Source organism: Echiichthys vipera, assembly GCF_963691815.1.
Source record: "Echiichthys vipera genome assembly, chromosome: 8".
Taxonomy (NCBI): Eukaryota; Metazoa; Chordata; class Actinopteri; order Perciformes; family Trachinidae; genus Echiichthys; species Echiichthys vipera.
This window is the reverse complement of record NC_139833.1, coordinates 7,537,309-7,550,965: the sequence shown is the minus strand read 5'-3', so window position 1 is coordinate 7,550,965 and position 13,657 is coordinate 7,537,309. Positions and strand designations below refer to the sequence as shown.

The 13,657-nt window shown below is 41.6% G+C and overlaps 1 protein-coding gene across 1 annotated transcript; it reads left to right on the top strand.

The window, feature by feature from the left end:
• The first annotated feature begins 3,579 nt into the window (after positions 1–3,579).
• Positions 3,580–10,053, top strand: LOC310950911 (putative serine/threonine-protein kinase MARK-A). Its single transcript, XM_083918942.1, has 5 exons — positions 3,580–3,714; positions 6,013–6,174; positions 6,480–6,618; positions 7,394–7,501; positions 8,666–10,053. The coding sequence occupies exons 2-5, from the start codon at positions 6,029–6,031 to the stop codon at positions 9,713–9,715; spliced, it is 1,443 nt and encodes a 480-aa protein (XP_083775068.1). The 5' UTR covers positions 3,580–3,714; positions 6,013–6,028; the 3' UTR covers positions 9,716–10,053.
• Positions 10,054–13,657: the final 3,604 nt, after the last annotated feature.

Sequence of the window (13,657 nt, the reverse complement as noted above, 5' to 3'; positions counted from 1 at the left end):
CAACAAAGTCTCTGAAGTGAAAGAACAAGCAGCCACACTAATACATACTGGTTTGTTTTCTTATTTGTGACGCGATCAAGTCTTCACTTCAACCTTAACCAACACAAGCACAAAGATCCTAAAACGGCTGTGCAGTTGATCATTTGATCTCATAAGTGCTAATTAAAAACAGGGGGGTGGGGGGTAAAAAGGCAAGAGTAAACTGGATTTAGTAGCATTTGTACAATATTATTATGACATTTATATACTAGGATGTCAGAACAATGGAAAGATTATCACTAGACTTGTCTGGACTTGTCTAGCTTTTTTTAGATTTAGGCGCTGTGGTTACCAGATTGAGGAAGCTGGTCACATCAACGGTTTGATGAGATGAAACTGCACCTCTTGACTCTTCTCTGTAAAATAGATACGACATCTTGAAACAAGATTAAAGAGCAACATCGGCAGCCAGTCACAGTAGCATTCACAGTTTGTCAATAACACTACCAGCTTGTTTTATTGTGTGAAGAAATCACACCCATGTGATTCATACTGTACACATACAGATGAATGAATGAACTGCAAAAATCTGAAGGAAAAATGATAACTCTAACCCTAACCCCTAACCCCTAACCCCTAACCCTAACCTCAACCACCTAACTCTAATCCTAACCCTAACCCTAACCCCTAACCCCTAACCTTAACCCCTAACCCCTAACCCTAACCCTAACCCCCTAACCCTAACCCCTAACCCTAACCCCCTAAACCTAACCCCTAACCCTAACCTCAACCACCTAACTCTAATCCTAACCCTAACCCTAACCCCCTAACCCCTAACCCTAACCTCAACCACCTAACTCTAATCCTAACCCTTACCCTAACCCCTAACCCCTAACCTTAACCCCTAACCCCCTAACCCTAACCCTAACCCCCTAACCCTAACCCCTAACCCTAACCCCTAACCCTAAACCCTAACCCTAACCCCTAACCCCTAACCCTGGCTCCAGTCTGGCTCTCTCTGGATGTACCTACAGAGATCGGATAAAGCCTGACATCCTGCCTCCTCATACCGGATGTCAGACCCCTTCAGCTATCTCTGCTATCTATTTTGCAAGGAGACCGTTGGCTTTGCACCGTCCAAGACGATTGTGATTGGTTTAAAGAAAAGCAAACAAGCCAGAGCGTTTCTCTCCCTATCCCATAATAAAGGCTGGTGTAGCCAGACAATACTCTGACAGACAGGTCGGGCAATGCAAGACCACCTTTGCTCTGAGCTTGGGTGTATCACTGCACAGATCAACCAGGCACGGGCCAGGTGCCCAGTGGGTCAGGGCCGGGGGCCCCTAAAGCACAGCCTCTGTTTAAAGTGTCTGCAAGTAATGCTTGTATGGAAGTCATCAAGCCGTTCTCATTCACTGTTACCGTACATATAATTACGAAAACGTGATTTGTGTGTAATACACGTTTTTATCACTGTAGAAATGACGTCCGGAGCAAAGAAGGAAATCAGTTATCTGCGAGCACAGTTCTGGTGTAAAATCATCCCAGGGTCTTCTTCGGCAAATTCGGTCATCAAATAGGCCATCGGGAGAATTTGTTTCATGTTTGAACGATTAACAGAAATATTTGGTAGTCGCTAAAAGCCAGAAGTGGCTAACACTGATTAGCTCGGGGCAATACAGTGAAGGCATTCAAATGTCTTTTTTAACCACTAATACTGCTCAAAATAACACCAAACCTCTGCAATAGCATGAGAAGAGTCCCTACAAAACAAAGCACCAATGGGCTGCTTCCTGTTGGATTGACTTTGGTAATTGACTTGAATTGACTTTACTATGAGAGGAGCAGGTACAGGGGCCGGTTGGTAAGTCTTTCGAAAGACTGATTAAACTCCAGGTTCACTAACTACGTTGTTGGTACTTCGGTAAATGTGCCAGGACTCTTAGAGGTTTGGTGTTATCATGAGCAGTATTAGTGGTTTAAAAATAACTGTTTTAATGCCTTCACCGTGTCGCCCCGAGCTAATTAGTGTTAGCTAACAGCCAGCCACTGCCGGTGTTGTAGTGACTCTCCGGGATATCTCTGTTAATCGTTCATACGGGAATAAAATTCTCTCGATGGCTTATTTGAAGACTGAATTTGCCGAAAAAGACCCTGGGATGATTTTACATCGGAATTAACGCTTTATTCAAAATCAGAATCAGAAATACTTTAAAAATCCCAGGTGGAAATTATTTAAGACCGTTACACAGGCAGGTAGGTAGTTGGGTCCCAAAACACAGGATTTTCACCCAGGGGGACCGGTGTTCATGGCCCCTCGGTGTTTGTGTCATTAAAAAGTACTACGCTTTTTTACTAATCCCTAAAATGTAATTTTGATGCCTAACCTTAACCGTCACTTCTAAATTTTACTGGTCACGTGACGGTAGTTTTGGGGCCTGACCCTGGCCGTTACCTTTTGTTGCCTGAAGAAAATCGGTCCACTTCCAGTTGACGTTACACGGTGTTGAGTAGAATGCTTCAATTCGTAAAGTATCACCCAAACGCGTTCTTGTCGTATTTCATAAGATATCATATGAACCCATTTCGTGGAATTAAATGGAACTTCATATTTCGTGAGTTATCACTCGAACTTTTGTGCGTAACTTTTCATTAGCTATGATTCGAACACATTGAACACATTTTTGTGGGAATTTTGGATATTTGTAATTCATAATCATAGTTTTGTCAGGTCAGACACAGTTCAGTGTCTCCTCTGTTTAACCTTATAGTATGACTAGTACATAGCTTGTTTGTGCTAAATGGATAACGTAAATAACTCTCTGTACATCCTGTTTCTTGACTGTTTTTATGGCCTATGTGGACCCTGTTTTAGAGACCTTGGCCTATGTGGACCCTGTGTTAGAGACCTTGGCCTATGTGGACCCTGTGTTAGAGACCTTGTGATGAGAGACGTTCAGAGAGAGATTGGAATGTCTAAGGCATGTTTTGTTTGGTCTAAACACGTCACCCAATCAAAGCTTAGCTCGTTCTATCTATTACCACATGACCCTGTCCGTCTGGATGGGGCGTCTCCTCCTCTAAAAGGCTGAGCACCAGTGGGTTCGGGGTCATTCCTGCTAAACTCTGGGCCTTGTGAGGAAGCAGGGGTGAACGTTTTTTTGCCTGCTGAGTAAAATACCTTGTCAAAATAAACCACGGAGAAAAAGCTGATCCTGTTTGTTGACATTTATTGGAGGAATCCATTTCCACAACAGCATACATTGAAGTCACAGGGCCCAGTCAAAAGCAGGGAAGTCCCAATTAAGCTTTTAGATCACAGTCCTTTGATATTGAACACCTGCTGATATCCAGTCAGACATGTTTATGCCGCAGTGGAGCTACATCAAAATTAGTGAAGTCATTTAATATATGTTTGATTACAGAACAGCTGTGCTAGAAGAAATCTGCTTTTTTTTTTCCTGTTAACATTACAGAAACTGCTGTAGCCTTGAAACACTGTGGAAATACCCCCTCCCACTCAGCGCTGCCTCATCCACAGAGCCTGTCTATCAGACTCTCATTGGTTTAGTTTACGATGTGTGTGTCATGCCTTACCTGCAGCGCTCAGGTGTGACTGCTTCGCTGAAGGCCCTGGGCCGGATACAAGAAGGCGTGGAAACAGGAATAAAGAGAGGCAACTATGTCAACTCGTGTTCAGACCTGACACAGCTGCTTTCCCTCCACAGCAAAAAGGTAGGCACCCGAGATCATAGGATAACGTACAGTAGATTCATCAGTTAACACTGGTTTAAAATTGACCAATAACATCTTTCATGTTTCCTTCATGTTTTAAACCCAGTGTTCCGGCTCTGGATCAATAAAATTTACTATATTAACACTTCAGGAGGTTGTAATCGTAGCAAACATACTTTAATCAAACAGAATGTGTTTGCCGCTGACGAGCCATTCATGTATTCATGGTTATGATGCTTTTTTTCTCAGTCTCAGTCACCCTCAGCCTGTCCTTTGTGTGAATATTAATTGATTGTAGTCATGGACAGATTTTTTAGAGATAGACATGTAAGAGGCCCCCCACTCTGTCTAGGAACAAGACAACCAAATTCAGTCTACTTGTAGTCGTTTTGTAGTAATTTGGGGTCTCATTTTGTTTCTCTTTTTAGTCATTTTGTGTCCATTTTTAGTTGTTTTATATATCTTTGTAATGTTTTGCATCTATTTTTACGTCATTTTGCATCTTTTTTGGGTGGTTTCTAATCGATTTGTAGACATTTTACGTTTCTATGTCATCGTTTGGTTTCTCTCTCCCTCTCTGTGGTCATTTTACATCTATTTTTAATCATTTCACATGTCTTTGTCGTCATGTCTTTGTCTCTATGTGGTCGTTTTGTATCTATTTTTACTCCCTTAGCATCTCTTTGTGGTCGTTTTGCATCCCTATAGTCGTTTTTTGTCTCTATTTGGTCATTTATGGTTGTTTTGTGTAAACTTGTGGTCATGTAGCATCTCTTTGTGATCATTTTGTGTGTTAAGGTCAAGATTATATGAGTCAGGGCCCCTGACCTCTTGCCTCTGGGCCTGTGCCCGGTAGGCCCGTTCAGTAATCCATCCATGACTGTTGTTCATCAGATACTATGAGTACGGCTGGAACTTACAAACATGACGGTGTGTTTTTTTTATGTGCTGTCTACTTGGTCCTTCGGCTAATGCAAAGACAAACGTTCCTCCTGCTTGTGGACTTACCAGTTTGTCAGCTTTTTAATCTCCTTGTTATACAACACACAGCTTAAAGTGTGTGCGAAATGTGCTGCCGAGTGCTGAGTGGGGGCCACTCTCCGGTTAAAGTTCTTACAACAATAAACATGTCTGTTTAGATCAGCACATGGGAGCTGCTATTTACACAACAGGCTCAGTTATGGTTCACTTATGCGGCCACTGAGGTGAGCCGCGGCGTTATTTATTCATGGTTTTCTGGTTACCTCAGGATTCATGATATCCTGGTTCAAGGAGTTTTTTGGATCATCACCAACACCATATCTCTAATTCCAACTAAATGACAGTTCAGTGGAATTATCGTGCTGTGACACTTCTTTAAAAAATGTCTTTGAACTCATGATCAGTCATACTCGAAAGAGGCACTCCCTTACTGAGTATCCTTATTTACATACATACGAACATAATCGCTCAGACAGATGGTTGACAGGTTCTCTCGTGCTGAAGGAAATCTTGTATGACGGATACATGTAGAAGCATTTGACAATCGAACATAGTGGCTTTGTGCTGCAGTAGAAAAGTGGTGAATCTCACAATGTGTTGATTTCACTGAGACTGTCACTGGTGGAAGAAGCTGGAAGTTGTTAAAGTTAAGTAAACAAAAAATACTCCACATCAAATAACAGTCTTGCAGCAAAGTACAGCAGCGAAATGCAGGCCACTACTATAGGCTCCTGTCAGTGTTATACTTTAGTATAAGATCATTAATACTGATGCATTCGTGCGTATGAAGTATCGTCTAACTAAAACGAATTATAACTTATTTATATTCTATTGGATAGTTTAATGAACAACCATGTATATTCCATTAGCTACCTTATTTAAATGTAATGTAAATGTAATGTATTACAATATAAACCCCTGGAGCAGAGTTGAAGTACAGAGTAGCATAAATGTTGAAATAGTCAATACTATTTGATTCAGTTTAGCAGTTAAATAACGTTACGCTGAGAAATACAACTGATGCACGCTGATAATTTTGTTTTGGCTTATTATGAGTTGCCTGTTTGGTCGTCTTTATAACCATGAACCATCATATAGCTTCTGTTTGAATTGTTCTTGGACCACAGCCACAAACAAGTTAGTATTGTGCAGGGTGACAAAGATAAAAGTCCCCCCCAAAAAATCATAGCAGCAATTATAAAAACAGGAAACCTGCATTGACAAACAGGAAACCCCCCCTGCGGTTTAGTTCAATGCAGTTACGTGGTTTGGTTTGAGCCTCATGATTATTAAAATGACCTCACCTTCACATTCCAGTCTCAACGTGGCCTAGATGGCGTACTCCACCGAAACTCTCGCACAGGGCTGTTTTGGGAAGGTGTACAAGCAGAAGTACAACGATACCTGGGCTGCTATTAAGAAGGTCCCTCAACAGCTCATCAGCAGGAAAGACCTGGAGAGAGAGTGTAAAGTATACAAGTAAGTACACGTGGTTTTGTCAAGTTAAAGTTTGGTTAGTTAGGTTAAACTCAAAAACAGCTGCGGAAGAAAACCCAGTTTTGAAATCAATAAATACATTTAAAAAACAACCGCTGAGGGAAGCAGTGTATACGTTGCAGATACGTCATAACTTCCTCTGCAAATTCCAGCATGTTCAGCATCAATGGACACAACTTGATATATATATAATCATAATCTAAGTGGTTGGGTTTTTATTGTGGATGATAATAAACTCTGTGTTCTTTTATCTTATGGCGATTTGTCAATTTCTCTCGGATCTGCAGCAAAGTAAATCATCCCAACATAGTGAAGCTTCTGGGCAACATGAATCTCAAAGCCGGACACTGGATTATTCCTTTGGAGTTTATCTTCGGAGAGGACTTAGAGACGACCATCTTCAAAGCATCAAAGTCTAAAATACAGGTAACGTTTATATATATGATGGTTTGCACTTTTCTTTTGAACAGATGTTTGGTATGAATTTCAGTGCCTGCTCTACACTGAAAAAGAAAACGCTTCTATTCAACATGGTTGACAGCAATGTTAATATTTATCTGTGATATTTGCAGATAAATAGCAACCTCAGCTGATATTTGAAGATGAATAGCAACCTCCACCCCTTAAAATAAATAATTAAAAAAGAAAAACAGTGACTCTAAGAAAGGATCAGAGCCCTGAGATCCGGCTTCCATCAAAGAGCCGTAATTTCCTATCACTGTTCATGATAACAGACAAAAGGCACACGATTCAAGGTGAAATTAAGGATTATTTTATCTACAAACAAGTAGTAAAACCCCATTTGCTTTTCCTGACACCGTAAAAACAGAAACACAACACATGATTTAAAGTCTGAAGCCCGATTTGGCCAAGATGACACTTTTTCTATTTAATCTTGAGGAGTCTGCATGGTTTGCACAAACGAAGACAGCTCGCCGTGAACATTTGGGACACATCCTGTTCTTGTTGTGTGAATTGGTTACGGTAGAATAAACGCAAACCTCAGACTCATCAAATCGACTCATGCTTGACATCTGAATATGAGTTTGCGGTTCCTGTCACACCCTGTGAACTTCAGAGAAGTGGTTTCATTCAGGCCTGAAACAAAAAGCAGCAGAATGAAGAAATGGGTTTGAATACTATGTGGGTGACACTCGATGCCAACACAGCTGAACTTGATCTCAAATTTCCTCCTCTGCAGTTGACTCCGTCTATTAAAGGCACTATCATTACGGGCATGTGTGAAGGGCTGAATCACCTCCACTCCAAAGATATTGTCCATCAAGACCTCAAGCCTGAAAACATCATGGTGAGTGGAGGCCTGTACGAAGGGTATATGTGCAAAACATTTCTTACATGTATTCTTTTATGATAATGAGCTCTAAAAACAGCAGTTCATAAAAAAAAAACCTCCTCTCTCTGTGTCAAGTTAATAATGTTGCTGCAAGTTTTAACCTGATGGTGTTATCTGGGGTTAGCAGGGTTGTTTTCAGTATCACTGTGTACAGTTTAGATACGGCACAATGAACACTTTTAACCTTTATTTCTCTGAATAACAAACTACTGTTCATTCTGCTGTCAAAGGGAATGAAATGATATTGTTACATTGTGCCATGAAGATCCGTCTGGGCACCTGATGAATGCAGACAATGAGGGGGCTCAATGCAAAGCTTAAGATCACACACGTTAATGCACAAAATACAAGCAATGGAAAAAAGATTTTCACCACTCTAGGATCACAAAGTTTAGCACAACACAATTGAGATATACAGGTCCTTTGGTCCAGAATGAATTATGTCAATTATTCATGGGGTTGCCATTGAATTTCGGTCCAGATATCTATGGAGGCCAGATGATGAATTCTAATGATTTCGCTGATTCCCAGACCCTTCCTCCAGCGCCAACATTGCATTGATTTCTACGAAATCTTTTAGACATGTTTATGTTTCCCCTTAGCATGAATTATAATTGTTGGTTTTAATCTAGTGCCATCATCAGGTCAGTTTAACAATAGATCCAAAACTGTGGCATTTCCATCAGCCTCAGCTGTACTTTGTGTTTAGTGCTAACTAGCAAATGCTATCATGCTAACACGCTAAGCTAAGATGGTGCATATTCCTTTATGGTGAAGTATTGGTTCTTTCTATTATGAATTTTTAACACATGGACTTTTTATATTGGTAAAACTCTCCTTGAGCCAAGAAATGCAATTTTAAAAAGTTATGAAATCATCCTAATGTACAGTCTACAAGTCGAGCAGGAACTCGTGGGCGGGGCCAGCAGAGGAGGCCCTACTGTGCATATTCAGTGGGTCGCATTTCGCTGAAGTAAACCCAGAAGCCCAGAAATGTTATTTTGCCATATGCACCGAGGCACGGCTGTATGACAACCTGGTTGTACATTATCCCACATTTAAAGATCTGAATTATTTTGTAAGACAATATTTCAAACATAAACATAATTTGTCCTCCAGGTGGAGCATAACACAAACAGAGCCGTCATCATCGACCTGGGACTGGCCAAGTTCTTCCGATTCGGTCTCAGCTCTGCCATGGACATGGGGAATGAGGCCTACTCAGCCCCTGAGGTGCTGCAGAAGGGCATCCAGAGGGACCAGCGCTCAGATGTGTGGGCTATGGGTAAAATCATCGCTGAGCTCCTTGCCCGGGTTCGGCTGTACACGCCCAGCGTCTGTCCTGCAAAGATCAAGGAGACCCTGACAGATCAGCCATACTGCCACTCTGTGTGTAGGATGGTGGAAACCGACCCTTCTCTGAGGGCCTCCATGGGTGGGGTCATCAGTGAGATAAGAAGGGCCGCAGGTGCAGGCATCGTCATCAATACACCTGTTGAAAAAGATCACCTTAAGCCACCTGTAGCTCACATCAATGCCAAAAACCGCTCCCCGTCGCCTGCACGCAGAGGTGCATCCCCAGTGAAAAGAGATCAATCGCCCAAGAAGAGGGCGCCATCCCCTTTTAACAGGGATCTATCACCAATGAACAGGGCGCCATCACCTTTTAACAGGGACCCATCACCAAAGAACAGGGCGCCATCACCTTTTAACAGGGATCCATCACCAATGAACAGGGCACCATCCCCTTTTAACAGGGATCCATCACCAATGAACAGGGCACCATCACCGTTAAACAGGGATCCATTACAACACAAGAGTTCTTCATCGCCACTGGCATGGGAGCGCTCACCCAAACCAGACCTCAATGCTGGGCGTCCTAAATCCACAATGTACCTCTCTCCTTCCCCTCAGAGGACAGAGGACAAGAACAAACCCCAGGGTCTGGTCCCGGCCGGCAGATCTGAGCTCACAGAAGACTTCATGAAAATGAAGTTGTACCAAGAGGCTGCCAAGGATCTGCCCTGCAGCCTGCCCACAACAGGGCGGGTGGTGGTTCGGCGTTTTGAAGAGAAAAACGGGGAGGTTGAAACATGGGAGCAGAAGGAGGTGGTGACTCGTGACGGGAAGATAGTCAAGTTTGATGATATCAAGTTTAATAGCAAGTAAGAATAAGAGTTAAAAGGACTCTGGCGTCTTCTTAGGAGAGCATGTAAAATACATTTCCACAGAGCCACAGAGTAAACTGAGATTAAGCTACAGCGCGTGTTTTTCGCACACACAACAATGGATTTGAGACCTTTTGTAAACTTTTACCGTACGGCAGTTTGAAGTGGTAATAAGACGACTTCATGAAATGGCTTTGGTTGTGCTGCAACATGATATTCAGCCATGTTAGGAATTTGATTGATGGCTCATTTATTTGCCAAGAAAGAAATATCTGCAGGCACCAACCAACAACCATGTGTTAATATTTTTCAGCATCTGAATGCATGAGACTGTGAACGTGGCTCAAGTTATGTTTATTTTTATGTACATAAATAAAATCTGAAACATTAAATTGCAATTCATTACACCTCATTTCATTAGATTGTCATCACTTTAGCTGTATTAATAATGAGGAAATCTGAGTAATGTAAAGAAGCGGACATTATAGTTGATAGTTTCTGATGTGGTGGCCAAAATAGTCATTTTTACACTGGAATGAAAATAGAAACTTGTCTATGTGGTTCCTGCTTCCTGGTTCCTGGTAGTCGTTTTCTTCAACAAATAACATGATTTAACATAATTACCGGTTACAATATAAAAATATAAGTATAACATTACTAAAGAAATAAACAGCTGAATGAACGTGTTTAGCATCCGTCAATTGCTGACCACTTAAATAAAGAATACATGACAAATGAAACAAATAGCTACTGTATATGACACCACGTCTAAATCACCGTGAGCATTTTCTGCAGAGCATGTTGAGTAAAAACGGTTTTCGTATCGCCCCGTACTGGAAGGTCTAGATCACACTCAACCCAACAATGCCCCCATGAGCAAACTACAGCAGCAAATAGGAAACAATGGCAATGAAAACCTTCCTTTTAACAGGCAGGAGCATCCAAAATGACCCGTCTCCATGGTGGACGGCCATCTGTGCTGTCCTGTAGGGAGGGACAGAAAAAGAGAGAAATGCAAAACAACCACAATTATAACATTAACAACTATGAACAGAAATATGACAATAATCGGTGGTTAGCACTGTCGCCTCACAGCGAGAGGGTTTCTGGTTCGAAACCAGGCTGGGCCCTTCTGTGTGGAGTTTGCATGTTCTCCCCCGTGTCTGCGTGGGTTTTCTCCGGGTTCTCCGGTTTCCTCCCACAGTCCAAAGACATGCAGGGGTTGGGTTAATTGGTGACTCTAAAATTGCCCTTAGGTGTGAATGGTTGTCTGTCTCTGTTCGTCTCTATGTGCCCTGTGATAGACTGGCGTCCTGTCCAGGGTGGACCCCACCTCATGCCCGATGTCAGCTGGGATCGGCTCCAGCACTCCCGCGGCCCCGACAGGGACAAGCAGTTGAAGATGAATGAATGACTTAATGAATACTAGAACGATATGACAAGTAGCAGTAATAACAGAAGTGTACATGCTGACAGTGATGTGTCTGTGATAGGCCAGCATCGGCCGATAATATCAGCTTATTGGTCTGGCTCTTGTCAGAAGCACAGAACAAACAAACTACAGTTTAATACAATATTGGTTTTACTGGTTTCCACTACAGCTCCAGAATTGGTGACTTCCACGGCTGAATTAACGAGTTACATGCTTCTTTAATTTCCCATTGACTGAACAATGAAAATATGGTGATAAGGCGACTTTAAGTATAAAACTAAAGGTATTCGCTCTACCGCGACCAAAAAACAACAGAATGCAGCTAATCTTTATATTTGAGATGCTGAAACAAGCAGTTTTCGCTTGAAAATGTACTCATTACAAACTGTTTAAGTAACCATCTTGATAATCATTTAATAAATTATTAGAGCTCAAAATCACAACCAAGGGCACTGTTTTTATTCCACTCAGCCTTTTGAGAAACCAGAAGATCTTGTTTCACATTCCACCAGTTTGTTTTTGTTGAACACCGCTACTATAATCTTTGTCACGAGTTCAAAAGCTTCAGCGCTCACGTGTCACAAATGATTTGAGGCTTTAGCTTGTCGGATCTGTGGGATGTGTGGTTTCCCCTGCAGTACCGAAGAGTTACATGTTTGGGATCAAAGACTTCCTCGTTACAGTGTGTTTGGCAGAGACGGTCTTGAAGAACACTAAATGGCAGTTAAGAGGGTGACACTACAAAGTAATGATGACTAGCTTTCAAAACAAGCAACAAACAACGTATTTATAATTTTAAATATAGGATTTATAACATTAAAAGAAAAGTGGCAGGTTGAAAGAAAAGAAAATGTCACTTTGTCACCGTTGTCACAGGCTGTGATCTATTTATAGAAGATATGAATGTTGTGCTATTTTTAAAACACGGTCTTCAGCTTTAAGAATCTGCAAACCGACTGTAAACGATGTCCTATGATGAGGTATTTAAACAACAACCTCGTACAAATAAAATCGTCATAAACATACGAGCGAGTCTCGATCTCATCAGCCTTCTGTGACCGCGGACTGTCGACGGTCTGAGACTCGCTTGGAGTCGCCTGAAACTAGAAATTCCGGTGAATCCAGAGATTCAGATCTGCAGCGAGTCGAAACTGTCTCAGATTTCATCCGGTGGCTGCGAACCAAGATGGCTGCAGGAAGTGACACGTTGGATCAGACAAAAGTAGTTTCATTGAGAGCTCTTTATTTCCTCCTGCTGGCTGTTTGGGGTACTGACACCAATGTGCCGTAGATCGTTCTCTTCTGGTTCAGATCAACCTGTTGGTGTGGTGTTACAGTCCTGCGGGCAGGGGCGGATTATGAGGCAATGGGCCCCCGGGCACAGACATATTCGAGGCCCCCCTGTCGGTCTATGTAAGAACAAGACACCCGAATTCAAAGAGTCTACTTTTAGTCGTTTTGTGGTCATTGTGCATTTATTTGTAGACGGTTTTCTGTGGTCATTTTGTTTCTTTGTTGTCATTTTACGTTCTTTTTAGTTGTTTTGTTGGTCCTTGTAATTGTTTTGCATTTATTTGAAGTCCTTTTGCATCTTTTTTGTGAGTCAGGGCCCCTTGACCTTAGGGCCTTCCACTCCACTTGTATCTGGGTTATTTATGGAATATTTGTAATTTCATGACAATACATCCAATATTTGCCGAGACCTTCGACTTACAAGTCAACCTCATGGCTTCTTTGATAGTTACAACTCGTTAATGTGGTTCGATAACTATTTTTATTCCAGTTTTAGTAATTTCTATCATTCTAATGTTCATTTCCAATATGCTGCTTTGAGTTTTGTTCTTTTCCTGCATCAATGTTTATTTGTCCAAATCAACTGAATTCGACATCCATTAAAAAGTCTAGTCAGCTTCAGTTCTTTTTATTTTTTAATAACATCATTGAAAAGGGTTCTACGGCACCCAGTTAAATGTATCTCAATATCCCTTTTATTAGGAAGCCGACATGTAGGTAAATGTAGAAACTCCAATGTTTTATAATCATGACCCTCTGGTGCATGGGTGTCAAAGTGATCCAGTAAAGGGCCGTTTGGCTGCAGGTTTTCATTCCAACCAATCAAAAACACACCTGGTCCAACAAATCAACTGTGTGAAGACAGTTCAGGTGATTGAGTAAGTAGAGTCAGGTGTGTTCCTGCTTGGTTGGAATGAAAACCTGCAGCCACACGGCCCTTTACTGGATCAGTTTGACACCCCTGCTCTGGTGGCTTCTGTTTCCTACATCTTAGTACATTTTGAGATAAGATGGTCTGCTTAGATTGCAGGAGAAGTTACGAAATTCAACTACAAGTACTTAGATCTGTTGAACTAATTGATATTGCCTACTGCATTTTTTTTAAAACATACACACATTTGTATTTGCTTCACTTGCACTTAGCCTGTGCAGATATGCTTCCGACCCATTTTGTTTTGACATACAAGAGAACAGAAACATATTTTGAATAATCGGTTT